Consider the following 27,189-nt stretch of genomic DNA (forward strand, 5'->3'; position numbering starts at 1 on the left):
TATTTCTTTTTCTTCATTGACTGTGCACTGAGGGGAGTTGCATTAGAGCCATGTTCAATGACAATAAAGCTTTCTGATTCAGATCCTGATTCTAGAGACAAAGCGATTAGTCAAATAATTGATTAGTCTATGGAAAGAATTTCTCAAATGTGATCATTTAAAACATAAATAAATAAATATATGTTGGGGTTTTAACTGTTCTGAGATAATGTAAAAGGCATTTTTCAATGTTTTCAATTGAGAAAATAGTCTGCAGATTAATTGATGATGAAATTATTCTTCTTGTAGGCTATTCTGCACATTTTATTTTATATAATGGACAACTTGCCTAAAAAGTCAATATCAGAGACCTGACCGGTTTGATATTTTATGCTATTGTTCTTAAGTGATATAATTTCACTCCTGATTTGTAACATTGTATCCTGACAGGAAACTATGACACGTTAACTCACATAATGGCATTGATGTCACAGGAAGTGTTGATGTTCTGCACGGTGTAGCCCAGCAGCCGTTTGCATGGCAACGGACGTCTGGCGTACCTCAGGCAGCAGCTCGCTGCAAAGACACACAAACTAATTGTAAACAAAATATGAACAACCTTTTCATTTAGATGCTGGAAATGCAACATTTAAACAAAATAGCAACACTAAAAGTTCATTTTCTTGCTTTTCACTATGTGAGACAAAATTATTTATATTGTTAGTTAGAGCTTTAAGATTTGCAGATACTTCATGTAATAATATAAAGCAAAAGACAATATAGAACTTTTCCCTTTCCTATAACCTAAATCTACATTTGACAGGGATAACAGAAATCATTCAGTACTGTAGAAATCCAGGGTACTCCACATGTACGAGCAGTAATAGCTGAAGCACTCACCTGACTCTGTGCTGCCGATAAAGGTGGTGAGGATGACGAGGGAGCACAGGGCTGCCACTGCACACACTTTGCTGATTTCCATGTTTGTATAGTTGGTGTGGCTCCTCTGCCGGTCTGTGTCAATGTGTGAGGCTGTAGTAACTAAGTGTTATGATGTGCCTGAAGGCATTCAGTGAGAGTGCAAAGAGTCGTCATTGCTTTGACGCTTAAATATGCCATCTCCGGTTTTCCCCTGGGCAGGATTGTGTAATTCCATGTGCGTCTGTTAAACGAAGGAAATGTTCCAGGAAATGGGTGGACTGTGTTAGAAAGTTAACTGTTTAAAGCTACCTTGGTATTTCTTATATTAAGAATTCAGGCTGGACTTGAGACTTGGCTTTGGGTCAAATTGCTATGTGGAAAATGAAAATGTGGAAAAAATTTAAAGCTCCCCTCACTTTTAGGGAGCTTTATAGTGAGTCATAGTTCATGCGATGATTCATTCTCATTTTCAGCCAAAGCAGGCAGCTGTTTTAAGGTTGGACACAACCTGCTCAGCACCAAACAATAGAGACAGTTAGAGACTAACTGGTGAATATTAGCACAACATTTAGCAGCTAAAGAGATAGATATTTACCTCAGGAGTTGGTGGGACCCATAAACAAGTAGAGTAAAGTACTGGACTTACATTCATTAGGTGGGAAACCTTAATCCAAATGATATAATGCTTGGTCCCTGTCTTCTGAATGTGAAAGTGAGGAAATGCTAACAGGTTAACACACAAACAGCATGTCTTTCCCTTCTAATGGCTAAAATGTTAGTTAATGTAAAAAAAAATGTTCTTCACATTTGGAGGACTGGATACCCTCACAATGATTTGAATATGATGCAATGAATATTGAGCACATTGTTAACCTTCACTTTGGTCAATGATTTGCAGAAAAAGTATTTTAAAAGTTGTTGTGCACACATATTACACAGGTATGAAGTTAAGCTCTTCCTGCAGTTTTTCTCCCCCTTACAAGTTATTCAATAACTACTTTTGATGTACCAAATGCAAATGGAATTCAAATGTGTGTGTGAGTGGGTTTCTATGTATCTTCTTTCTAAGAAGACAATGATAAATGAGTATCTGACTATCATGACCTTAGTGATGTCTCTGCTGGAATGTGTGTCATGATACCACTATTTGGGGACAAAAAATCAAAGGCATGTAGGACTGCTAAATTTACCATTACACACTTGAACAGTATGCGAAGCGATACGATTGTTTTAAAAAAGTGAGAAAGCACATAGCTCAGATAGGAATGCCTGATTAGAAAGACAAAAACAGCCCTTTCGTTGAGCAGAAAGTCCCTGTAATAGCAGTCCAAGAAATATTGATGTGACACTGTTCTGGTCACTGTACTGTTCAGACTTGCAAGTGCTCAGGTGTCTGTGTGTCGCTGTGAGTCCCTCTGCGGTCAATTGAATAAACCTGCAGAAACAAAATAGCTTCCTTCAAAGTGTTTATTTAAACAAAAACTGCCATCACAGTCCATTTGCTGCTTTGTCAAGTTGCACACCACTTTATTCATTCGTAGTCAAATGCATGGATGGGGAGATCTGAGGTGATCACTCTGAAAGCAAAGTTGATGTCTTTGTGTAAAATAATCAGTGTGACACCGAGATCAAAAGAAGCTGTGATTATAAGTTGTGTGCCACTTTGACAAGTGGTATTTAGTTATTGTTTGGCAAATGAAAACAGTTTATCACTGTCATATACTGGACTTCTCCCCAGCGGCTATGTAATATTGACTAATGGTATGTCACTACTTTGTGGCCTTAAATCATTTGTTGCATCTTGTTTATCTGAAAGTTGAGAACATTTGTTAATACTGTTTGCACCGCAAAAACCTCTTAATAAACTCAAACGATGCATCTCTTGCATCAGTACAAAGTGTTGAGGCCTTTATGCTAAATATACTCAACCTTTCTATATAATTCCACAGTTACATTGAGAAGAAATCTTTCTGTTTCCATTAACCTGGAAGCCCCATAATTGTCCTCTTTCATTCCTGCTACATACTCAATTTAGAAAAATTAAGACATATTGTGCAAAATCCTGAGACCATTGCGACCTGTGTTCTCATCTGAACTCTTCTTGCAGGATAGATGATGATATTGGAAGGTTAAAATCTAACACAGCTAGGAGAAGCTAAACACAGGTGCGTAAAAGAGTAGCAGATGATTGCTATCATGTCCGTTAAGTTCATACCCATTATAAACTTGTGTTTACAGTTCTAACGTGTGAGCTGCTAGTTCATTCTTTCCGTAACAGACAGATTACAATGCTGTAGCGCAGCAGGTGTAAAACACGCCTTCAGTTAATCTCCTAGGTCAAAGATATTTATGAGTTTATGTCATTTTAAGGTCCACATGCATGTCTATAGGTTGAGGAAATTAACAACTTTCTTAAAGTCATTTGTTAAAATTCATTCCTGACCATATCACGTTCTCAAGGTTTTCATTTCACAGTGGCAGTAACCTAATCTTTTGTTAAGTTAAGTCCTTGTAATCATATCAAGTTTATCAGGAAGTTTGTGCTTTGAGTTTGAGGTTGTGGGCGGCTCCTGTACACATTACGCCTAAGGCAACATCAAAATGTGTCAGATCACAAAATCACAACTCCAAATATCTATAATAGTTGTTTTGTGTCTCCAGATCAAGTGTGTGGAAACACACAAATACGCATTTGTAAATACTGTTTGCACCACAAAAACTCATTATAAATTTAAATGATGCATCTCTTGCATCATTTAAAGTCATAAAGTCTCTTGCATCATACCAAGTGTTGAGGCCTTTATTATATATATATCTATACACACAGCAGGAGAAATTGGCAAACATAAGGATTTGTCCGACATAAACAATGGCCACAATTTGATGGCTAGATGATTGGAATTAGAATTAGAATTTTCTTGTGGGGTCTAACTAGTCTGCAGAGGTTAGTAACTTTCAAAAGTGATCCGGGGACAGGGTCATGGGGGACCAAGGCTCTTTGGTTAGAGTGGAGATCGAAGACTGGTGCGTGTGGTCTGATTCAACAGACGACCTACTGTAGGTCAAATTGCAGAAAAAGTCAATGCTGGTTCTGATAGAAAAGGGTCAGAACACACAGAACATCACAGTTTGTTGCATATGGGTCTGCGTAGCTGCAGACCAGTCCGGGTGACCATGCTGAACCTTGTCCACTGGTGAAAGGGTCTACAATGGGCACATGAGCATCAGAACTGGACCACAGAGCAATGGAAGAAGGTGGCCTGGTCCGATGAATCATGCTTTCTTTAACAGCACATTGATGGTGCGTCTCTTAACTGGGGAACACATTGCACCAGCATGCAATATGGGAAGAAGGCAAGCCGGCGGAGGCACTGTGATGCTTTGGGCAATTGTGTCTGATAGGAAACCTTCAGTCCTGCCATTCATGTGGATGTTACTTTGAGATGTACCACCTACCATTGTTGCAGACCATGTACACCCTTTCACGGAAACTGTATTCCCTGATGGCAGTGAGCATCTGTGGGATGTGCTGGACAAACAAGTCCAATCCATAGAGACCCCACCTCGCAACTTACAGTACTTAGAGGATCCGCTGCTAACGTCTTGGTGCCAGATACCACAGCACACCTTTAGAGGTCTAGTGTATCTATACAGTTGTGGCCAAACGTTTACATACGCTTGTAAAGAACATGTATGTGATGGTATTTTGAGCTTCCAATAATTCCTACAACTCTTATATTCTATGATGGAATCTTTGGAGCACAATCTTCTTTCACAAACAGTCATGAATTTTGGTTCTTTTATGAATTTTGTTATAGGGCGATTTATTGACGTAGTCGACGTAATCGATTAGCCACAAATGGCTTCACTGCAGCACAACTACTGTCCACAAATATATGAAGCAGTATTGATTCGTGTAGCAAAAGTATCCCAGAGCACTTTGTCTAGACGCCAGCGCCACAAATCCTGTTCACTTTTTGTCTCCACACAAGCAAGGCACATTATCAGCACGAGGACAGGTAAAAATTCTTTTCCATTAACCTGGAAGACTCATGGTTGTCCTCTTTCATTCCTGCTACAGACTCAATTTAGAATAATTAAGACATATTGTGCAAACTCCTGAGAACATTGTGACCTGTGTTCTCATCTTATTGGAGTTGAATTCTATTTTTAAACACAGCCTGGAGAAGACAAACACAGGTGCTTAAAATAGTAACAGATGATAGTTATCAAGTCCACAAATGTTTGATTGACAAATGAAATAGCAGTTCACACGTCAGCATTGTCAACTGTTTACAATATTGACGTGTGAACAGACAGATTACAGTGCTGTAATGCAGCAGGTGTAAAACACGCCCTCAGTCATTTTAAGGTTCACACGCAAACCTATAAATTGAGGAAATACACAACTTTCTTAAAACAAGTCATTTTTTAATTAATTCCTGACCATATCACACAGGCTGAAGGTTTTCATTTCACAGTAACCTAATCTTTTGTTAATGTGTCATGGCCCTTGTAATCATATCAGGTTTATCAGCTTAGGAAGTTTGTGGAATAAGTCTGACGTTGTGGGCGGCTCTTGTACAATTTACAAAGAAAACATCAAAATAAAAACTTTATGCTTAATTTACCTTCAGAAAAAGTATAGTGAACTATTAAAGCTGCACTAATCAATATTCATATATTAACAATGGATGAAATGACAATGTCATTCACAATGGAGAAACCCGGAAAGAATGATCACTCAGCTCTGCATTTGTCCTCAGCTGTACTGAGCTTTATTAGCTCTTTTAACAATATTGGGTTTGGTTTTGTGACAAATTCAGCTCTCATGAACTTTGTCTGTCTGACAAACCAACGTATGCTACCTACCCAGTTTGTGGACACAAAAAAAGGCAAAAGGCAGGTGAATATTAGCCCTACATTTATTTGTCAGATCACAAAAACACAACTCTAAATTTATACTAATGAGTATAATTAGTTTTAACTCTGCTTTATGTGAAAATAAGCATTTTTGCTAATACAATTTTAGGAAGAGAGAATAGGTGGTCAATAATCTGATGTGTCCAGCTTGTCCTGCTACCCAACAAATGGCCTTAACAACTGGTGTGTTTCGCCCTGCCTTTTGCCCGATGTTGATTGAGCTGAGATTGGATAACAAAAAACATGGAGTCATTGCTAAAAACAAATAAAGTCACTTAACATGACGCAAGTAGAAGTCAAGCGCACAGACACTTCCCACTTCCACTAGAGTTAATCTAAGGCTACAAGATTACTTGGCTGTAAATCACACCAAAGGCGGAGGATGGAAAAATGAACTTTGATCTTAATCAGAACAGTAGCAAGGAAGTGACACAATAATCCAGTGCAATGTTTGTCAGGGTTATTTATTAGGCAGTTTGATAAATTATTTACAGTAATTGCGTCAAAATGAATTCTAATCACTTTCATCTTGGGAATCTTGGGAAGAAAATGTAACCTGTTCAATCCACATAGACACAAGTTCAACATTGTTTAATAACTGCAGTCAAATTTGCAGAAAGCAACTGCTGTGTGAGGAAACAAAATCCACACTCACAGACAAAAAACGTACAGTTAGGTCCTCCTTCCAAGATCTCTATTCCCGGCAGTGAATCCCATGGGTGTCCTTCACTTTCACACCCATTCCCCTTACTCCTTCAACAAGTTTAACCACTCGTCTCTGGAGAAATGAGGCTACTTTCTATTGTTACGCTGGCTCTTCTTTGGCTGTCTTTCATTGTTCAGGCAGCAGGTAAGTCAGTTTTTTTCAATTGTAAATAAAATCAACAGAATATTATCACAGAGTAGTTTTTTGAGTGCAATTTTTTTGGTTTCTTGGCAAGATACATGGGTATTGCTTGAATGTTACTGCATATTAGTACATATTCTTGCCCTGATTTGTTGCCTTTATGGTGGAGTGAATGCCATGCCAAACTGCATGCTAAATTTGAGCAGTTTTTACTGTCTTGCACATTTAGAGTCAAAAAATCTGCAAACTAACAACTAACTTCATAGCTGGCCCAATACCCATTTGCATATGATGTCATTTTAAGAAGACTTTAAAAATAGATGATTGACAGCCCTCTTCTTCATCAAGAATCCTTCAAGAATCAAGACTCCTTTCTACTCTTGACTTGAACAGATTTGTTTAAAGCTGCAGTAATCAGTATTTTCATATGGATCAAATGACCATGTGTAATGTAAAATGGGTTTCTTTGTGACAAAAACACAGAGAAAAGTCCCCCTCAGTGCTACATAGTTTTGTTGTTTTGGTTTTCTGGTCTGCAACTTTAATATTCCCTTGCAACCCTTTCTCACTCCCAATTCATCATTGCATCGTAACGCACTGGGATGGTTTGGGGGGGAGCCAACAGGGGCCAGTGCCCCTGTAACACAGACCTTGGACCCCCCTATGGCCCCCAGACAAAAAGTCTGCAATAATCATATGATATGGCATTGATGCAAACAAATGTGTCTCAACTAGTCGGATCCTTTAGGACGTTACACCGCCACTGTCCGGGGCCAAGGTAGTTAACCCTGATAGAAAGTATTCCCCCTGCCGCTGGAGCGCGCATGCATTTAACGGTGAAGGCGGACTTTCGACTGCACAAGAGTACATGAAAATATAACATGTGGATTGTTTCATATTTTTAGTATTGTTTTATTTATTTTGCAGAGCAAGCTAGCACACGTTTAACGTTACGTGTTATTGAACTTTTACTTACGTATTATTTATTGCACTGAATTGAGAGTGTCTAAACAAAACGAGCAGTTTCAGTTTCCCTTGTAAAGCGAACAGTTATTTTGCAACAGTCTGACGGTGTTATAACTGACCACGGAGTTGATCACTTAGTCATCCATGTTAATGTTTGGAAGCTAGATCCAGACAGGCTGTCACCTTTTTCTATTAAGCTGCTCCAACAAATATCTACGCCATCGATACTGTAAAATCAACATCACTTTTAACACAATGCTCACCTCGACGTTACATCTACTTGACTCCAAATGTACATTAAACTGAATGCAGCATTGTAGACAATATTTTGTCCTTGTAATCCATGTTACCATTGCATGGATAACCTTTGGATATTGCTGGAAATTGTTCTCAGTCCCCCTCCTTAAAGGGTAAATTATTATCATAACAATTTATTAATGCATTGCATTTAAACAGCACTTTTCATTTCCAAAAAGTGGTAACGTACTGGTCCTACCAGGCTGGACATGCAGTCTGCCAAATATGTATCCCCTCCATAATGTACAGATGATGGCCTACCATCAAGTATTTAATTTTGGGTATATTTCACATCATGAACAATAACAGGTGTGAATGTGGAGACGTTTGTTTTTTCCGAGCAAAAGTTATAGTGGGATGCAAGATACAAACTGGCATCCAGAGAATATCTAGTCTAGTAGCTTATACTGTTCATTAAGCCTTACAATGAAGTGTTGCATCAAAGAATGTACTGTAACTTGAGCAACAGTTATTTATTTTTGTATAATTAAATTTAATAAAACTATAACTAAGTTACTGAAAAGATCCTGTTACTGAAACAAATAACTGTAATAACTGAAACATACTAAAACATTACATTATATACTAAACATTGCCTTTGTCTCTTTTGTCCCGACATGAATGTGCCCCTCGGACAAAACATCTGGCCCCAGCCTGGCCCCCTCAATAATATTGGTCTAGAACCGCCACTGCCTGTAGCATCATCAGTCTATGAGCGTCATTTCCAAACACTAAAAGCATGTGTTAAATATCAGTAACAGAAAAGTCCAAGTAAGAAGGTAGAGGGGAGGGCCAGAAACCGCAGACTTTGATGCAGGAGACTTGTTCATTTCCCCAGTGAAACAATAAGTCTACATTGATTGTTTTTTAGGTTAGTTACGTAACTTAACTTACATATCTTGGGTCATGTACGTAATGCAGTTATTTTAACCCATACCATGATCTTTTCCTAAACCTAACCAAGTAGTTTTGTTGCCTAAACATAAGCTAATGGGAATGTTTCACAACGCTAACAACTACTTTTATTTTGAAAGTCTAATATGAAGTTGCATATATAGTCTTGCTAACTTGAGCCCTACACATCCAAAATCAATGCAGAAGGGGCGTTAAAAAGCAATACCAATGGGGTCTTGACCAAACATCCATATGTGACGAGTTGGGAGTGAAAATGTTGTGTGTTGTGTGGCCACAGCAGGGAGCCGTTTTCAGCATAAAAGCCCTGACAAACACGCTGTACTACCTACAACCCTGCACTCACAGCAACTAACATACTGGAGCGTTTAGCTGCTAAAGCGCCACATATTGTATGACACACTGTATCTGCTATGTGTCAATATGCTAGCATGTTAGCCATATCAGCTTTATGTTGTGATAGCTTTTACTTTTGATTATTTTAATGTATTTTTAATGATTGTGAGGTTTGGACTGACAAAACAAGTATTGTGATGGTGTCACTTAGGGTTCTGGGTAACTGTGACAACATTTCTCACTATTTTCATAATTTATTACAATCGATTAATGGATAATAAAAATAATCATAAATTGCAGTTTGATACAAAATAGTTCAACCTCCACCAACTAAATTAATGTATGAGGAATAATGATCTAATGATATAATATATAATAATATTACAGTCATACTGGACATTTTTCTTTCTGCTTTGAGTAGGCCTAGGCTCCTTTTATTTTTATTTTTATTTTATTTAAAAGGCTACTTCTTCATTTTCCTGCTTATAGCCTACTTACATACTTTTACTGCAGTAGCTACTTGCATTGAGTAGTCTATTTTACTGTGAGATATTGGTACTTTTATTATTATTATTTTTTTAAAGGATCTGAATAGGCCTAAGTTACTTTGTTCACCACTGGTTAAAAAAGCCAAAGCTTCTGGTTATAAAGAGGTTGGAGAGTTTTGACTGGATCAATAATCATTTAGCACGAATTTGACAATACTGCCCAACATCAGCTGCAACATTTTTGATCAGAGGCAAGTGATTTCATCCAGGAATCGTAAAAACAAAATGCTAAAAAAAAAAAAAAAACAATCCTGCAGTTACCGCATCCATCGGGTCTTGCGCTTCCAACTTCCACTCCCTGTGTGCACGCGCCTCCATGTTTCCTGGTAACGAACGTGCTTGCAGCGGGATCGCGGAGTTTACCGGCCCAGAAACAACACATTTTAATTTCTGATTGGCTTAACGGAGGACGTGCTCTTAGGCGACTTATCAGCGTGAGAAAGACAAAGTGTGGCGTGCGGGCGTGTGGACTGGTTGAAATGCGTCTGACTCACGGTGAATCACGACTTCCCTGAGCAACTATTCTGCAGGTTTAAAAAGTAGTATATTCTGGAATATCAAATTCCTGCAAAACTATTCATGAGAGTGTTTTTGTATGATTTTGAGTCCAATAATGTCCCATGCAGTTGTATAATCATTCTTCATTTTATATCAATATCTAGTTTGAATAGTAGTTTGCAAGGTGTAGTCTGTTTTTATGACTCTAACAAAGGATTTGAGAGGTCACATCATATCATTTATAACTTATTAGTATTTTTTCAAACCAATACACAGGGAGGCCCTGACATGCATAAACCACTTGTGTGAGCCAACAGCTGTCAAGATGTTATCTGAAGTATTGGAGGTTGCCTGCCAAAATTTATTTTTATTTGAATCAGATGACTATTCTGCCTGTGTGTACGTGTTTGTGTTTGTGTTTCTGCAGGGCACCACGGCTGCTGTATGGCTTTCACCAAAGTCCGGGTTGTGAACTCCTTTGTAGAAAGACAGATGACGGTGCAGTGTCGGCGGCTGGTTATCACAGAAGGATGCAGCATTAATGCAGTGTAAGGTTATGTTTCCTGCTTTGTCCTTTTTTTCTGTGGGTGTCTGCGTATGTGACCAAACCAAATTAGGGAAACACATGTAATGGATAACTAAAAGAAAGGAATTTTAGTTAACAGAGATTAATTTAGTTAAGTGAATGTACCAAAAATGTCTAATTCTCACAAATGAGACTGGCAGGAAAACATGCTGCCAGGTTAACTAAGACATTAACCTACCAAATAAACTGTACTGGAAATCATAAGAACTCCAACGTACACCTACGTGGTGCCAGGGAAGAGGAAACCACTGGACCACCAGGATGGTATGGGTTTTATGCTACCTGGAGACTGTGGTCAGCTGCCATCAAATCCTTCATGGCCTTCAGCTCCAACCGATCAGGAAACAGCAACACACAAGCCCTGGCAGCTCCCTTTCAGGGTGACCCATTTCCCAGTTTTACGTCTACAATTTCCCAACACCACCCATTTTTACAGACTTTCTGTCAGCGACCAGACTCGGTTTCCAACGTGGGCGCTGAGGTTGACATACTTCCAAAGAGCAGGAAGTTGAGTTTGATATCCTTCTTTCCTGCTATTATAAGTATTGTGTTGAAGTCTTTTTGTTCCGTCTTTTTTCAAGGGTAAACAACGGCAAGTGTGCGTAGACCCATCACCTCACAAGATGAGAAAATTACTTGCTATTTTGTGGTAATTAACAAACACAGCTGATTAACAGTGACAAAAAACTGGAACTCTTTTAGTACATCAGCTTTCCAGTTTATATGAACCACCCAACACATAATACATAACGTTACCAGGTGCTCATCAAACTGACTGTTCTCTAAAACTCCGTCCCAAACACTGATTGTCCAATCACCCTTATAAAGGCACAGCAGGCCAGTCAAGCTTTGAATGTCTATGTGATGGTGACTCATTCCAAAACCAAAAACACAAGCACAATATTAATGTCCAATACTATGCAAAATACACTTATTCATGTCTATTCAACACATGTGTCCCCGGTGCAAGCACGCTGATTGAATTTGCCTCTATTGTTGTCATGAATGGATCTATGTAAAACAGAACCTCCTCCGTATAAGTAGACGAACTGAATAAAACCACTCTCAGTCCGACCGTCCAACACAACACAGCGGTCGTTCCATTGCTGAGCTACAAAGCTGGAGGTTGTTCAGTATGTATAATATTATATATATATAATAATATATATATATATAATATTATAATATTTTCTGGTTTTCCCTCAGTGTCCTCCAGCTGCTCTTCATCTTGATTTATGGTTGTTTCCTGATGGACAGATAGCTTGTTTCTAACACTACAGTAACAGCTAGCTGCTGTTAACTATAGCTGCTGTTATCAGCTAGCTCTGCCTGAAGCAGCGGCCATAACCTTCTGTACTAACCTTAAATTTGTAAACACCAAGACGGCAAGCTCCCAGTCCATGCATAATTAGCTAATTGGACGGCTAGGTGCACAGCTAACTGAGCTAAGTAGCTACTAGCAATAGTTAGCGGCTAAAGTAACAGGTAACTTAACTCCGTAAATCACAGAAAGCTGAGGCAGAGCAGCCGGAGGACATCACAGGGAAAACGGGAAATGTTCCCCATAAAATAAATTATCTTCACCAAAACCAGGGTTGTGTTTCTGTGCTGTAATCAGTGAGGCCTAGTCTCTCATAGCCAGCGCTGTGCCAGCTAGGTCCAGGGCTTTTTAGGGAGGGAGCTCTCATGGCATGGAGGATGAATAGAGGCGCTGAAGCAATGGACAGTAGCCTATGAGAAAAAAAATGTGTTTTTTAACATTAAAGCTTGTAAACATATTCTAGTAGACACCCAAAATAAAGGTATGAGCCTGACAATGAGCATAGTATCCCACATTTTCTTTGTCTATTGTTCCTTTTCACAACCTGATACAGACCTTTATCCCTTAAGAAAAGTTTATGTAATCATAAACTGTGGTGCAATCCAAAACTCTGTCATTGTGAAGTAATGCAGACTCAGGCGTTGTGTTTCTATCCAGCAGCAGCAGAAAAGAAGTAAGAAACCCCAGACACGTACAGAGGACCAAAACCTGAACATCCGGACCACAATCTGTAAACAATCAGTCTTGTCTTCTGTTACTAAATTGAGTAGTCTATGTGAAATAGATTCCCCATTTATCTGTCAACAACCATATGTGTTACAAAAGCTACAGTAATGCAAGTTGCTGTTGTAAATGCTACCAGTTCTTTTACCATAGCAAGGAATAATCTTTATTTGGTGTGCCACCTGTAAATGTAAAAAGTGCCTTACTTTAACACATAATGTAAGTGTTAAAATAGATACACGCCTTTACAAATTCCATGCTGCAAGTAACCTAGCCAACGAGCCCCCCCAAGCTAAATTAGTATAGATTTTGGAGCAAAGTTGATAATTGAGGGGAGATACACACGAGTTGTCACTTATCCCACAAAGCCCACTCTACCTGTAGTTCAAAGTCCTAAGTAATAAACCAACTCAGTTCATTTCTCACCAACTGTAGAGGTAACATTATTTCTGCAAATCATTTCTTACTGGAATTTAATGTGTCTCGTTAGCTAGCGAAAGCCAACTGATGTCAACGTGAGGTGTGCCGTTTTTGGTCAAGAGCTGCAGACAAATTTTACCATCATATGTCCATATTGTCATAAACCTGCTTGAGGAAATGTGACAATAAGATCCATGCCAGAGATTAACTTTTAAGCAATACATGGATGTGTGGCAAGTGTGCTGCGGAGGTGACTCAGGGTGGATTTAAGGGCCCAGGTGAACTTCATCAGCTGACGACCCTCTCATGTAGGCCAACTGCCTGAGATTTGCCTGGACAGCCTCCCAAGAAAAGTTGGAGGAGTGTCACAAAATGTAAGCTGTCATGATGTCTGTCTTCTACCCCCCCAGCTGAAAGAACATCCTCAGTTGTTTGCAAACAGGAAACCTATAGTACACAGCAATAAAAATAAAATATAAAGTCAAAGGTGTAAATGAAAAAGGTCTTCAGTGTACAAAATTTAAATTGGCCCAGAGCAGAAGCTCAGGAAATTGAGTGCCACAAGATTAAATGACAAGCTGTCATAGTGTCTTTACAGATTTTTTAACCAAAACCCATTACATTTTTTTAGTTTTTAGCTGACAGAACCCATGTTTCAACACAGCAACTCACTCGATTGTGACCTCAATCTTAACTCTGTCCTGACTGTTTATGTTAGCTAAATTTAGGCCCCAGTCAGCCAGGATGTGTTTATTGCAGTAAGGTGAGGTGTCTATTTAAAGTTGTTTCTGCCATCTGCATGTCATGGGTGTGGTGACAATGTAATACATATTTCTGCATACTGCAGAGAGTGGCAAGTCAATTGGGATAATCTGCATCAGAAAAGTGTCAATCAAGAGGAAAACTGCAAGTTGATGTAAATGATGCAGATTTAATATTAAAAAGGGCTGTGAAGATGCTTTATAGACAGGAAATAGATTTGTTATGTTTGTTTGACTTTAAATAACTGGCTTGACAAATAGTTTGACATATTGGGAAATAAGCTTATTCGCTTAGTGTAGAAACGTCAGATTAAAACTAGTAATTTATACAGTTTGTGTACAGATTAAACAATGACATACAGTATAATGTGTCTTCTGGACAGAGCAAGGCTAGCTGTTTCCATGTTTTCACTCTTTATGCAAAGCTAAGCTAACAGGGTACTAGCTAGCCTTTTATTTAACTGACAGATATGAGAGTGGTATCGACTGTTGTGGTGGCAGCCCGGCTGACGGTGAGTGTCCTGGTTTTTTCTACTTTTTATCAGTTCTTCTGCTTTTTTCCTTGGTTTCCTGTTCTCTGCCCGCCTCTCTGTGTTTTCTCCCCTGTGTGCTCTCTCTCTCCCTCTGCTCCTGAGCCCAGCCAACTACCTGCACCTGCAACCCATCATCCACCTCGTCAGCCTGCCACACCTGCCAGTATTCAACCTCATCCCAGCCTGTATTTCAACCCCGGTTCTCCACACCATCCTCGCTTGATCGTCGTTGCTCCATACCTGGTGCCACTTCTGTGTTCAGGCTTCCACGTTTCTTGTTTTTTTTCAAACTTACCCTGTGCCTTGTCATTGTCTCCCCCTAACCCTGTCTCTCTGTCTGTTTCCCTCCCAGGTACACTCCCCCTCGTCCTCCTTTCGGCTGGGCTCATCCACTGGCCCACTCCCCTTCGGACTTCCCTCTCGGCGTCCTCCCTGTTCCCCTGCCTCTCCTCGCTTCCTTGGCCCCTGTGTTCCCCGGCTCCCTGGCCCCCTGTCTCCTTGGTTCCCCATGCCAGTACTTCCCTGACGACCTCCTCTCCCTCCACTCCAGTCCCTCTCCCCCTTTTTTCCCCCAATAAACCTCCTTCCCTCTGAGTGCTGCATTTGGGTCCTCTCTGTCCACACACCACACCCCGTAACATCGACCTTCTCATTTAACTCTCTGGGAGAATAAATAAGCTTGTAGTTTCACATATTTTCCACAACCTTTGAGAAATGTTTTTTCTTTTAAAGCTGTTTATCTTGTTTTGTTTCAAAATATAAATATTACAATGCTTTACATTTTTGTAAGGGATCTTTATTGCTTATATTCAAGTCAAGATTTTATTTTACTTCTCACAAGTGTCTTTGAAATTTGAATTAAGGATTGTTTTACCAGTGTGGGTTTTTAATTTCTCTGCTGAAGTCTGAGAAGATGAGTTTCAAGCCAAATCAGCCAAATAATAAATGTAAAGAATGCACACAGACAATTTAGGTTATTTGATATAGTGGGTTTTTCCCTGCAACAGATCAAAATTCAAACTCTGCAAAACCTCTGTTATTTATTCACATTGCATTCATTGTTCCTTTAGTATAATGAAATAAACCTGTTGGGTTGGAAAAATACTAGACTGTATTCACTAGACATACTTGTTCATGACTAGTGACTGCTGTCAACAACAAGCCTGAATACCTGCCAAAGTTTCCACGTTGAGATATAAAGCAATGCGATTACAATTGATGTAATAAACATAATTGACACAATATGAGTTTGTAGAAACTTTATGATTCTTTGGGGTTCATTCAAGAAAATCTTATAAACCCTTGAAAATGGAATTAAAGAGTTAAAAGAAAAACATATTTTCTCAGTTACCCTCGGAGGTAACTAGTCTGCAGACTCACTGTCACTGGGGCTTTTTCTTTAGAAGAAAGTATAAAGCTGTTTGCTGCATGTTCTGTGCTTTATACAGACATGGCCAGTCCGTTGTTCAGTGCACCACTTTGGCACAGACTGAAATAGCTCTAATAACAACTATGTGATGGTTTGTCATGAACGTTTGTACAGACATTCATGTTCCCCAGAGGGATTAACTGAAGCCTTTTAAGATTTTTCATCTAGCACCACCATGCTGTTTCAGATTTGTAGATTTGAGTAAATGTCTCCAAATCTGTAGGATTAATTACCTTCAAATTGGGTACACCCATTCATGTCCCCTGGCCCCAAGGATTAATTATAATAATTGATCTTTTAAAATCCTGTCTAGCGCCACCATCAGGTCAAAGTTTTAATTCTTCCAATACTTTTATGACCAAATATCTGACATTTCCATCAGCCTCAGCTTTATGTTGTGTTTATGCTAAAAAGCAAATATTAGTGTTCCAAAATGAAAAAACTAAACTAAACTAAACTAAAATGGTAAACATACCTGCTAAACATCAGCATGTTTGTCACTGTGAACGTGTTAGCGTGACATTAGCATTTAGCTGAAGTTACAGCCTCACAGACCCTTAGTCTGGTAATCTGAGAGAGCTGAGAGACCCATAAAAAAAACTCCTAGCAGACAGTTCTCCCTGTTATTAACCCAGTATTGGAAGGTGCTCTTTAAATGCTAATTGTCACCGATCAATTGAACAAAACAATCTGGCAAAGAACAGCAGTAAAATGAGGTTTGTGTAAACTACCAGCAAGACACCATAGACTGTTCAATATCTTGGTGAGATTTTAAAGAAAGCGGGAAACAAATTCATTATTTCCAAGTTTATTGCAGCTATAAAGCAATCATGAAACAGACAAGCACATACCTAAGAGTTGGAATAAAAAAATAAATGCAGGTACACAGAGAAAAGAAAAGTTACTTCATAAAGAATGCAAATAAAATCTTAAACAACTAATAAATAACATGCATTCAAATGTAAAGGCAGTGACGTGAAGGCCGCCGGGATGTGTGAACATCTTAATGTGGGTACATTATATTTTTACATTACAAAAATTAGGCTTTCAGCTGAAATGTATTCGACTCCCACACAACAGAGCTCTCCAGTTTTATGTGGAAGATCATCATCGCACAATTTTTTAACAAGTATCCAGTAAATGATGAAGGGATTTATCCTGACTCAGTCTGCTGGGAGAAAGTTTTCATGGTTTATCATCTTGGCTGAAAACCAAGGGGATAAATGCAAAAGGAAGTCTGACAAGTCTATGAGTCACAAGATCTTGGAGAACATTCAAATGGTTTTGCATGTTTTGGGTAAATGCCAGTTCTGTAGAATTTATATTACTGATGATACGGATTTGAGATAAACTCATTTACAGATAAACAGGGCTGTGCTTGGATTAAATTTCCAAATGTTTTCTGGAACTTGCATAAACATCTTTCTGCTTTCCATCCCTCTGCTCAGTATGACAAATGATAGAGCACTTCTGACGTACAAGTACAAGAGGATGATGCGCTAATACCAGTTCAACAGGGTCATGTGTGTGGAGTAACAATGAAAAGAATGCAACCATATTTTGGCAAATTTTGTGTAAACTATATTGAGAATCTGAATGGACACCACTGAACAGATTATGCTACAGAAGCAGTTTGAAAAGGTTTTATGGACATTTTGATTTATTTTTCAAAGAAAAACCTGCATTCGCTGTGAAAAATCAAGAGAGTATCACTCGAAACAGTTTCTGTGTTTGCTAAGATGCATTTTTCCTTACACATACACGTTTAAATGCACATACAAATACATGGAGTAGTACCTGTACTAATGTGCTTTGGTCTGGTCAAGTGTGACACTGTATGGCGATTTACAGTCAAACTAAGCTTCAGTCAGTCCTGTGCGTACAACGCAGACTACAACATGAGAAGGCACCGTGGAGAGGCACAAAGTAGAGACATTGTTGTCCATTTATCCCATCATGCATCATCTTCAGAGCGTTCATCACTCCTCAGCCTCTCTCGCTCTCGGTGCCGCTGGATGGCTCGCCAGATGCGGCAGTGGACTCCGCCCCTGAGGAAGGATTCATCATTTTGCATAGTAAAAGAGAAAACTAACTTCTGTCCACTTTTAGAAAGGAAGATCTGGTTCAGCTACTCTTGGGAGCTGATTTAAATTCATAATATCTGTCTTAGATGGAGATCGACTTCAGAAGAAAGAAGACGGCTTCACAACCCATGTGTACTCTGGGAGAGGATCCTGACGTGGGCGCAGCAGACTGTTGTTGATGGAAGACCAACACAGAGGCTGTTTATAAGAAGAGGGGGATGAGTAGACTATTTCCTGCTACTACTACTGATATTGTACCTGAAATCCATTAGACCTTGAGTCTTGCTACTAAGATTTACCCTCACCAAAACGGCCGCTTACCGTGGAAAGTTAATGTCAAAGAGACAACGATGCATCTGAAAACCTGCAGATTCTGTACATACGCGCACATACACGTTTTCAAGAATGATAATTCTGATGGAGGCTTGTTATTTTTTACCCATGCATTTTTAACATTTGTCAGCCACCAAGAGTAGCTTGATTTGATGTTCCTGTCTGCCAAAATTAGTTTTTAATATTAAGAGTAGATACCGTAGACGTAGACAGTGGAGGTCATCTTTGGTAACGTCGTTGAGAACATCAGTCAGCGTGTATTCCTCCAGCACAAACTAGAATCCAACACACACAACCATCAGTTTGAAACCGCACGGTGTGCTGCGGTGTGCTTATGGACATAAAAGAAAAAGCTATAGACAGAAGTTCAAAAGTCAATTCAACCTTATCTATGGTGTAAGCGTCTGCCCCCTGCTCTTTCAGCCAATCGGTGAGCTGCTTGTCCGGCTCGTGGTCCGCTGGGATATGGAAGATGGAGGGAGGTGAGATTTCTTTTAAAAAACAGAGAGTTAGAGAAGAGAAGCACAAACATTATCAGTCAACCAATCATCAGTCAGTGTGTTTACCTGGTGGTCTGTGTCTGACTCTGACCAGCTCCAGGTCGTGTGTTCTCTGCTGCAGTGTGGCCTTCAGGACCTGCTGGTACTCCTTCTCCTTTTGCAGCAGCTCCTCCAGCAGCCTGCAGGGGGCACCACAGCAACCGTGACATCTGTTATAACAAGCACTAGATCTCACAGGTGTATGGCATGGAGGGCCTGGGACAGCTGAGCATAGATGAACAGAAAGCTATCAAAAACATATACACTGGTCCGTTCATCAGTCGTATGTAGGAATTTGAATCCTGCTAAAATTCACACAAATGGCCTACATGTCAAACAAGCTAATTAGCATATGACATGACATGAAATTAAACACTAGAACTGGCCTAGTCATGTAAATGATAAGTGGGGTAGACGATAATTGGGCCATTGGGTCTGATTCGCCCCTCGGAATCACTGTACTGGATATCACTCACCAAACCCAATAACAATCAAACAGAACGGAAGTTAACTTCGGGCTGGCAAAAGAAAAAAAGAAAGTGCTAATTGGGTGTGTTTCCATTTACTGGTTTGAAGCTGTTTAAACAAGGCTATGCAAAGCGCAGTTTTGTCAGAAGATGACGTTGCACATTGCTGTCATAAGGGCAAGCTGCAACCAGCTATGTTCCCGCGCGTTAGGAAATTTTCCGGGAAGACGCCCACAGCAGAAATAGCTAATCAGATGGAGTGAAATGAAATGTAAACTAAATCAGAATTTATTCTGCAAAGGTGTTTCCTTTTCCTATTTATTGCATTTACTCTTATTTGAAATAGACAAAAGTCACCTCAAGTGAGTGTAACAACTTTTTTTCGAATTTAGCCGTTTCCATCAACCTTTTGTAATACTTCAAAATGTGCATTAAAAAACTTGATGGAAACATGGCAACTGACAGCAAGCTGATCGTGAAAAGTCACCAACGTGATGTGTATTTGCTTGCACTACAAAATGTATAAACCATGCTGATTCCATCCTCAAGTTCATCCACAGTTTTTTTCTCTGCACGCAGAAGTGCAGCCAGCTGACAACCACAGTCTGCCTCCACGCTCAAGTTCCTGGAACCACCACTCTGAAATTGTTTTGTATTTAGTGTGTGGTCCTGCATCTTGACTGAATCATCTTGTGTGTGCATGTTTACGATTAAAATCTAAAAAACCCTTTGATTCTGTCTTTGTGTCTGTGGTATCGCAGTAACATTTTTAAAATCAGATAAAGACTGTAGCTTGGGTCTCTGTGAATAGGAAAAGTAAAACTACTTGCTGCATGATCTTAAGATTAAAATAATGTATACAAATATCAATATCTAAATACATAACTGGAACTGGAAGTGTACTTGAATGTCCTAGTCAAGAACACAATACTATTATCCAACCATGCACTGTTTATGTAGCCTCAACGCAGTAGTACAGACACAAGGACATAATAACAAACATCTGTCAATCCACATTAAGTGAAAGCAAAATGAATGATTTTGGAATATAGGCTACTCAAAAAGTTGGTCAATTATGGTATTGAGTACTTTTAGTTAGTTATTTCCACCAATTAATGAGCCTGAATAAAGTTTAAAAACTCCTATATCAACCCTAAAATTAAATCTCAACTGACAGGCTAGACTAACCGTGACATATATAAAAAAAAAATTAAATGAATAAAGTGCATATTTCCTTTTTTTGAGAAGAAATACAAAGGCACTCTTGAACCCTGAGCAATAAAAAGTGTTTAGTAACGCATGGCTGAAGAACAATTTGAGCCATGCACGCAGTTTCCGCAAGCTTTTATCAGGTTATGTGAAAGAACAAACACAGATTCTTCAATGGCAAAATATGTGACACATAGCTGCAATTGTGTGGCTGTAAGCCAAGAGCAAGTTGAGGATGCAAATGACCTTTAAAGTTTGTCTAAAAAAAGCTGGATAGATTTTGAGAGACCTCCTGAAATACACCTGTTCTAAAACTCCACAAAAGTAAAATCTGTGAATTTAGTTACTATGGCAATGTAGACTCTTCTGGAATCAGGGATCTGCTCAATGCCAACTGTTTTGGAGGTGTTGATATAATGCAGTATTCATATTTATCCTTTAGTTTCCGTTTAGTCCTGCCAATATAAAAACTGCAGGGACATTCCAGGCACTAAACAACAAAAGACGTGTTGAAGTTCACATCTATTTTGGTGTCAGGGAAAACTTTGGTAAATTTTATAGCTGCAATAGCTGCCTTTTCCACAGTATTCTATTGTTTGGGCTGGAAAGAAAATACAATCTGGAATCTGAAAGTACTAATACAGGAAGTTACTATGTTATCTGACACCTGTTTCAACTCCAACATTAACAGGACTCTACAGCCATGTTAGAGGCTCTGTGAGGCTGTACTTACAGTAGGCCCTTACTACTAGTAAGGCTACGTACTACTGCTACTAGTACTTAGGGCCTAGCTTGTTAGCATGCAAACATTTGCTATTTAGCACTGAATGTGAGGTACAATTGAGGCTGATGGGAATGTCAGGTAAGTTTTGGACATATTGAAACAGATGATGGCGCTAGATGAAGTCAGGGTGTCATCAATACATCCTAAGGGCAACAAGAATATCTCTGCTATGTCGCGATGCCATGTTTCTACAGTAGCCCGAACCGTGCGTTTTGTTCGAAAAGAACAACTAATATTAGTAGTAGTAGTAGTCGACTGGTTTATTACAAGGAAGAAAAGAAGAGAAATTTGGACAAATGGAGGACACACGTATTATTTAGCACAAGAGCTGACAGAGCGTGGAAAAGGAGGAGTGAGCGGTCACTCAAATTTAAATGATGTCGAAATACTCAGAATAAATTTTAATTTTAAATCTTTGTTGCAAAAAGTTAAATAAAGTGTACATGGGACCTGTAAACATAAAATTTGTAATATGGTTATAACGGTTAGTTTGCTGTCCATGTAGTGTAGATGTCTGTGTGTCTGTCATTCCGACTTAAGAGCACATGAACACACACTGAAGTCGGAAAAGAACCACTTCACAACTCGGGAAATAGGACCATCCGAGGAGCACGTGAATGCACTGTGAACTGCTGGTTGCAATTCACAACCCTCACCACTCACTAAACCTTTAAGTAAAGTGCGGCAAGTAGTTGTTTTTGTATCTAGAAAGTCTTTGTTTTGTTCAGGGCCTTTACATCTCCCTTTCTAAATGTTGAATTATCTCTGAGCTGCTATATTGTACTGTATTATTGTCCTACTTATTTTGTGTTGCCTTTATAGCCATAATGCTGTTTATGTGTTGGTGGCACGTGGTGATGGTGCAGTGGATAAGACACATGCCTTTGTTGTGAGAGACCCGGTTTCAAGTCCACTGTGACACCAATGTGTCCCTGAGCAAGACACGGAAGTGTCCCTAGTTGCTCCAGAGGTGTGTGACCTTTGACATATATAGCAGTTGTAAGCTGCTTTGGATATAAGAGTCAGCTAAATGAATAAATGTAATGTAGCTATAACTTCAGTAAGACTTTTACCTGGTTAAAAAGGTATAATAAAAAAAAATATATAGGAAAGGTCAGGTAAGTCTTGTTGATTTTTCAGTTTAACTGCCATCTGCTGTAACGGCCCTGTGGATTTAGTGACAAACAACACTGACATGCAGCCATGGAAGAATTGCATTCTTGACATGCTTATAATTATCTTGACATGTGTTTTCAGGTTTGGGTGTGTGTCTTGTGCTTGCAGGTGCACATTCACTCCGTCAGCCTAAGTTATTCTTAGTGTGTGTGTGTGTGTGTGTGAACTGTTTGAGTGGCATTCCCACATTATTAAAAAAAAAGAAAAACTGCACCATACAACCAGAGGTGAAAAGAGTACTAAAATATTATACTTAAGTAAAAGTACTGTTACATTGAAGAATTTTTACTTAAGTACAAGTAAAGTCACTGGTAAATCTACTCAAGTAAAAGTAAAAAGTAGTTAATTTCAGAGTAAATGCTATGTTAAAAATAACTTATTTATACTGATTTAATATCTTATTTATAGGCCTACTTATTATACTTAGGCCTATTTAATTAAATCAGTCTTTTGCGATTTAAAGAGGGCACAAAAACAGATTTTAGTTAATTTGACAGATACTTTGCCAAAGCAATGGCGCAAAACAATGTTAGAGTTTTTGCTTCATTATGAAACTGTGGCGGGACAGATTAGACTCTGGCGGGCCACACTGGGCTGGGAAAATGGGAAACACTGGATGAATCATATCCCTATTTAGGTTACATTCAAACAGGTGGTAATTTTATTGGGACTTCTTAGGCGTTAGCATAATTAATTTTTTAGGTACATAGGCCTAAGCATAATTAACTAGTTACCAGTAGGTTATAGTTCCAACCAACATTAGCAATGTCGTGCACAGATGTCTTTTTGTCTAACTTAAGCAAAGCCTCTTCCAAACAATGAAAACTTCTTTTACCAACTACCGTGGTACAAGCAGGGTGCGAACTACAGGGAGGATTGGCTACTCTTAATAAGACATGACATGCTATTTTTGCCATTTGTTTTTAAATCTTCCGTATCATCATGGATCATGCGTAAAATGAGGAGAGTCGGGCTTTATCCAGCCAGAGGGAACGATCACCAATCATCCACAGCGCGACTGTGACAACTTGTATCATTTCACACATCTTTGGCTTAATGTGTAAGTCTGTGTTTGTGCGTTTGTTTGCAAGTACCTGTTGGTCTCCTGTTTGAGCCGCCCCAGCTGTGCTCCCAGTTGATGATGTGAGCGTTGATGCTCCTGGGAGTGAGCCGAGTTCAGCGTGCTGGGCGTGGAGTGAGCGGGGTCAACTAACGTCCCTGAGTCGTCAGCAGCAGGAGCTAAAACAGGACCAAACTCTGTTTCCTCTTCATCCACTTCGTCTTCCTTCTCTGCTCCCTCACACTCAGATGCCGGGCCGAAGTGGGTCTGCAGCTCTGTCAAAGCATGTGTGGCACTGTGAACTCATTTCTTAATGTGGATATTAAGCAGGAATGTTTACTTGCAAACATGCAGATGAAAGACAGAAAGCTTTGCATGTGTCTGTGAAAGCTCTGACCCGCCCACCTGGAATGAGGATGGTGATTGCAGCCTGCACAGCTCGGCGGATGATGTTATCCATAGCAAACATCCAGTGGGGTTTAATGTGATGGTTCCTCAGGACTTTGTTTACCTGAAAACAAAGAGACAAAGAAACAAGGACAGATATTCAGACCTTAGAGTCTCTAACTACTGACTGACTTGAATTGTCAGCAACACTGCACTCTGAAACCCATTATTTTCAATGGCTTGTGCCACGCCAGGGTGGTTTGTTGCTGTGTCAACCAAAGCCCACGCACAGCGCACTGCATGGCAAGCTTGCGCGCATACTGTGACAAATACCCACATGGGCCAAGCCAAAGCACATAAATTAAAATGGTAGGGATATGTTTACTACCAGTGTCATGACACAAGTTTGTATTCATACAGAGACATCAAAGCGGTATCATGGAAGCGTATTCATTGTCTGGTGCGTGTAGCTTGTTGTAGGTAGGCATGTCTGCACAGAGCCTATTTTTTCATCACACGGACCCTAGCGGTCCCTAGCGGACTCAAGCAAGCAGAAAGTATAACACGTGCTTTAGGTGTGTTATGTGAAATAAATACAGGTAGCTTCAATGTTGCATGTTTTAAAACTAGTTTGAGCCTCCTCTGCTCCATAACTTTGTACTTCCACTACTAAGGAAGCTCTGTTGTTATCTTAAATGCAGTATTATAATACACTGTAGTGCCTGCAGTGCAAATCACTTTGTATCTAAAAGGGCCATTAGAGTTCAGTTGGCTCCAAGATATGCAATCATATGTAATTCACAATTTAGACAAATTGGGAAGAAAACATTAACAATTTTGTTGTGTGTGTCCATTTGATATGGATGTGTATGCTGTTTACTATTACTGTCCCTATCTCCTCATTCGTAGCTGTCTCTCTGCGACCTCGTATAGTGTGAAAGAGGACCGAGAATGATATACAGTGAAGTAGAGGTAACAAGTAGAGAAGTGTAGCGAGAGCGGGTTAAGTGCGAAAGCTACCGATATTAGCCGTTGCTAATCCCCTCAACAGTTCGCCGTGTCCAGTGCTTGACTCAACAACGTAACAAATTTGGTTCACAATTCATTATTAAAGTCAAATCTGAATATTTAATTTTCCTAACAAACAAAGATTTTAATTGTAGGACAATACAATGCAGGTACAAAATCAAGGGCAACTGGACCTGGTTGAAGATACTCGAAGATGTTTTGCCTCTTTTCTTCAGTTCAAAGAAGAGTCTTCAAGTATGTTCAACTCAGTCCAGTAGGAAGACTGAGAATCTTGACTGTATTGATGGAAATATATAGAAGTAGTTTAATTCTGGATTGTAGTGTTAATTTTGTCAGCCATTTCAAAATTTTGTCTTAGTCCTGTGTCAAATGTCCTTGTTAGTTTTTGTCATATTTAGTCCACTGTATACAATTTATTTATCAAGTTTTTGTTGAATAAAAGTCTGGGTATTTTAGTCTGATGTTAGTCAAAAGAACATCAAAAGTATTTTAGTCTAGCCTTTAGCCTTTATTTCAACCATTTCACACATAGATAAAATGCTTTGTAAAATTGAATGTTATCTTTGTTCTCATTTTTATTGCAAAGGAAACGTTAACTTTTCTCAATTCCCAGCCTTGATATGCCGTTTCAAGTTCATAGAGTTTTTTCCAGAAATCTTATGACCACATTGCTTGCCGTCCGATATAATATTTATAACTGTTAATAACTGTTTTTTTGACCGCCTCACTGTTTTTGAAATGGGATCAAATATCTAAGCGCCTATTTCTCCCCAGCATGTTGTGTTTATCACCAGAGTTCGCCTCCTTCAGACTAACATTTTTCTCCCACACCAGGAATCGCTGTCACACTGTGGGCGTGTCTGTTCTGCTTTGTTCATTTAGTTCTCAATCAGTCCTGTTATTTGTTGTCCTTTCTGTACCTGTTATTTAGTCTGTGTGTCTTGTTGGAGAGTCGTAGTATTTGCTTCTAGTTCCTTCTCTGCATCATTATTGTTTAGTCTGCTCGGTACTCTGTGTTCTAGTTCTGTTTTCTTTTAGGTTTTGTCTGTTATGATTCCTGTGTTATAGTTGGTCGGTGTTTGTCTACATAGGTCTTGTTTACATAGGTTTCTGTTATTGTCTGAAGTTAGATTCTTGGGTATTTTGTAACATGTGTTCTGTCTGTGTTGGTTATTTATTTTGTCCCATGTCTGCCTGTCAAGCGTCTGTTCCCCCAGTTATCACTCTGCCTGCCTGCCTGCCTGCCTCTCTGTTCCCCTTTGATGTCTCTGCCTGCCTCGTTTACCTTGATCCCTGTCACCTGTGCTGCTCCCGCCCTGCTCGTTAGTCCCTGTGTGTGTGTGCATATATACCTGGTGTTTCTGTTCAGTCTTTGTCCGGTCATAGAGTGTTTTGTAGTGTGATATGTTCTGTCATGTGTAGCTCTGTGCTTGTCTCGTCTCTAGGTTATCTGTTTCATTTGGATTGTTATTCTTTGGATGCATCTCTGCCAGTAAGTGTGCTCGCCTTTTGTTTTGCCACAATAAACCCTTTTGAACTGTACCTGCTCCGCTCTGCGTCCTGCATTTGGGTCCACCAACCTGCTCACCATACCGCACCCTGAAAGTCACCCCGGTCGGCCAGAAAAAAATACAGCTGAGTAAACACACTGTTCAAGTGAAAATTTAGAGGGAGAAAATATGGCCTGATATTTTGTCTCCTCATACTGAAAACGATTTTATTCACGTTTTTATTTTATCAATTACATTAGTTGTCATTTTCGTCAACAATATTGCATGTTAATATAGTCACAGTCAGTGTTTAAGTACATTGTCTCGTCATCGTCTCAATTTAGTCAGGGAGAAAAAGGTCGCTGACGAACATATTTCGTTTAGTTTCGTCTGACGAAAGTAACACTACTGGATTGGATAAACAAATCACAAAATTCACATCAACCTAACCACTTTCTTGATTAATTTCACAAGTTTTACTGAAATATTGCCTTACTACTATTAAGTGGATGTTTAACAATGTTGTTTTCAGTACAAATATCTCTTTGTATCAGCCTACAATAGTTTGCACATCTCGTCTTTTCCCTTGTATTCTGTGACCATGACAACCAGCTCTACTGTTTCATAATGT

At 39.3% G+C, this 27,189-nt stretch overlaps 2 protein-coding genes across 4 annotated transcripts; both read right to left on the bottom strand.

Annotated features, from left to right (window-relative positions):
- Nucleotides 1-17: 17 nt before the first annotated feature.
- LOC119887126 (C-C motif chemokine 20-like) lies at nt 18-1,660 on the bottom strand. Its single transcript, XM_038698050.1, has 3 exons — nt 1,547-1,660; nt 880-1,141; nt 18-555 (listed from the first exon to the last, which is right to left on the bottom strand). Exons 2-3 carry the CDS (start codon nt 959-961, stop codon nt 449-451), a joined length of 189 nt encoding a protein of 62 aa, XP_038553978.1. The 5' UTR covers nt 962-1,141; nt 1,547-1,660; the 3' UTR covers nt 18-448.
- Nucleotides 1,661-16,798: 15,138 nt separating this feature from the next.
- Nucleotides 16,799-24,395, bottom strand: LOC119887127 (mitogen-activated protein kinase kinase kinase 15-like). Of its 3 annotated transcripts, none has more exons than XM_038698053.1 (6): nt 24,058-24,395; nt 23,687-23,927; nt 18,984-19,126; nt 18,802-18,875; nt 18,616-18,692; nt 16,799-18,048 (listed from the first exon to the last, which is right to left on the bottom strand). In XM_038698053.1, exons 1-6 carry the CDS (start codon nt 24,119-24,121, stop codon nt 17,955-17,957), a joined length of 693 nt encoding a protein of 230 aa, XP_038553981.1. In that variant the 5' UTR covers nt 24,122-24,395; the 3' UTR covers nt 16,799-17,954. The 3 variants fall into 3 exon arrangements, with proteins under 3 accessions (XP_038553981.1, XP_038553979.1, XP_038553980.1); XM_038698051.1 differs by having other exon boundaries at nt 18,802-18,908; XM_038698052.1 differs by having other exon boundaries at nt 18,802-18,908; nt 18,984-19,096; nt 24,058-24,195.
- Nucleotides 24,396-27,189: the final 2,794 nt, after the last annotated feature.

Source organism: Micropterus salmoides, unplaced genomic scaffold, assembly GCF_014851395.1.
Source record: "Micropterus salmoides isolate LMB-PRFRI ecotype aquatic unplaced genomic scaffold, ASM1485139v1 Ms_hic_scaffold_4018, whole genome shotgun sequence".
NCBI lineage: Eukaryota > Metazoa > Chordata > Actinopteri > Centrarchiformes > Centrarchidae > Micropterus > Micropterus salmoides.

Coding starts and splice junctions, on each gene's coding strand:
- LOC119887126 (XM_038698050.1), bottom strand. CDS start 961: ATGGAAATCAGCAAAGTGTGTGCAGTGGCAGCCCTGTGCTCCCTCGTC. Junction 556..879: donor TATCGGCAGCACAGAGTCAG/GTGAGTGCTTCA, acceptor GTGTCTTTGCAG/CGAGCTGCTGCCTGAGGTAC.
- LOC119887127 (XM_038698051.1), bottom strand. CDS start 24,121: ATGTTTGCTATGGATAACATCATCCGCCGAGCTGTGCAGGCTGCAATC. Junction 19,127..23,686: donor CTCAAACAGGAGACCAACAG/GTACTTGCAAAC, acceptor TTGTTATAACAG/ATGTCACGGTTGCTGTGGTG. Junction 18,909..18,983: donor AGTCAGACACAGACCACCAG/GTAAACACACTG, acceptor GTTTTTTAAAAG/AAATCTCACCTCCCTCCATC.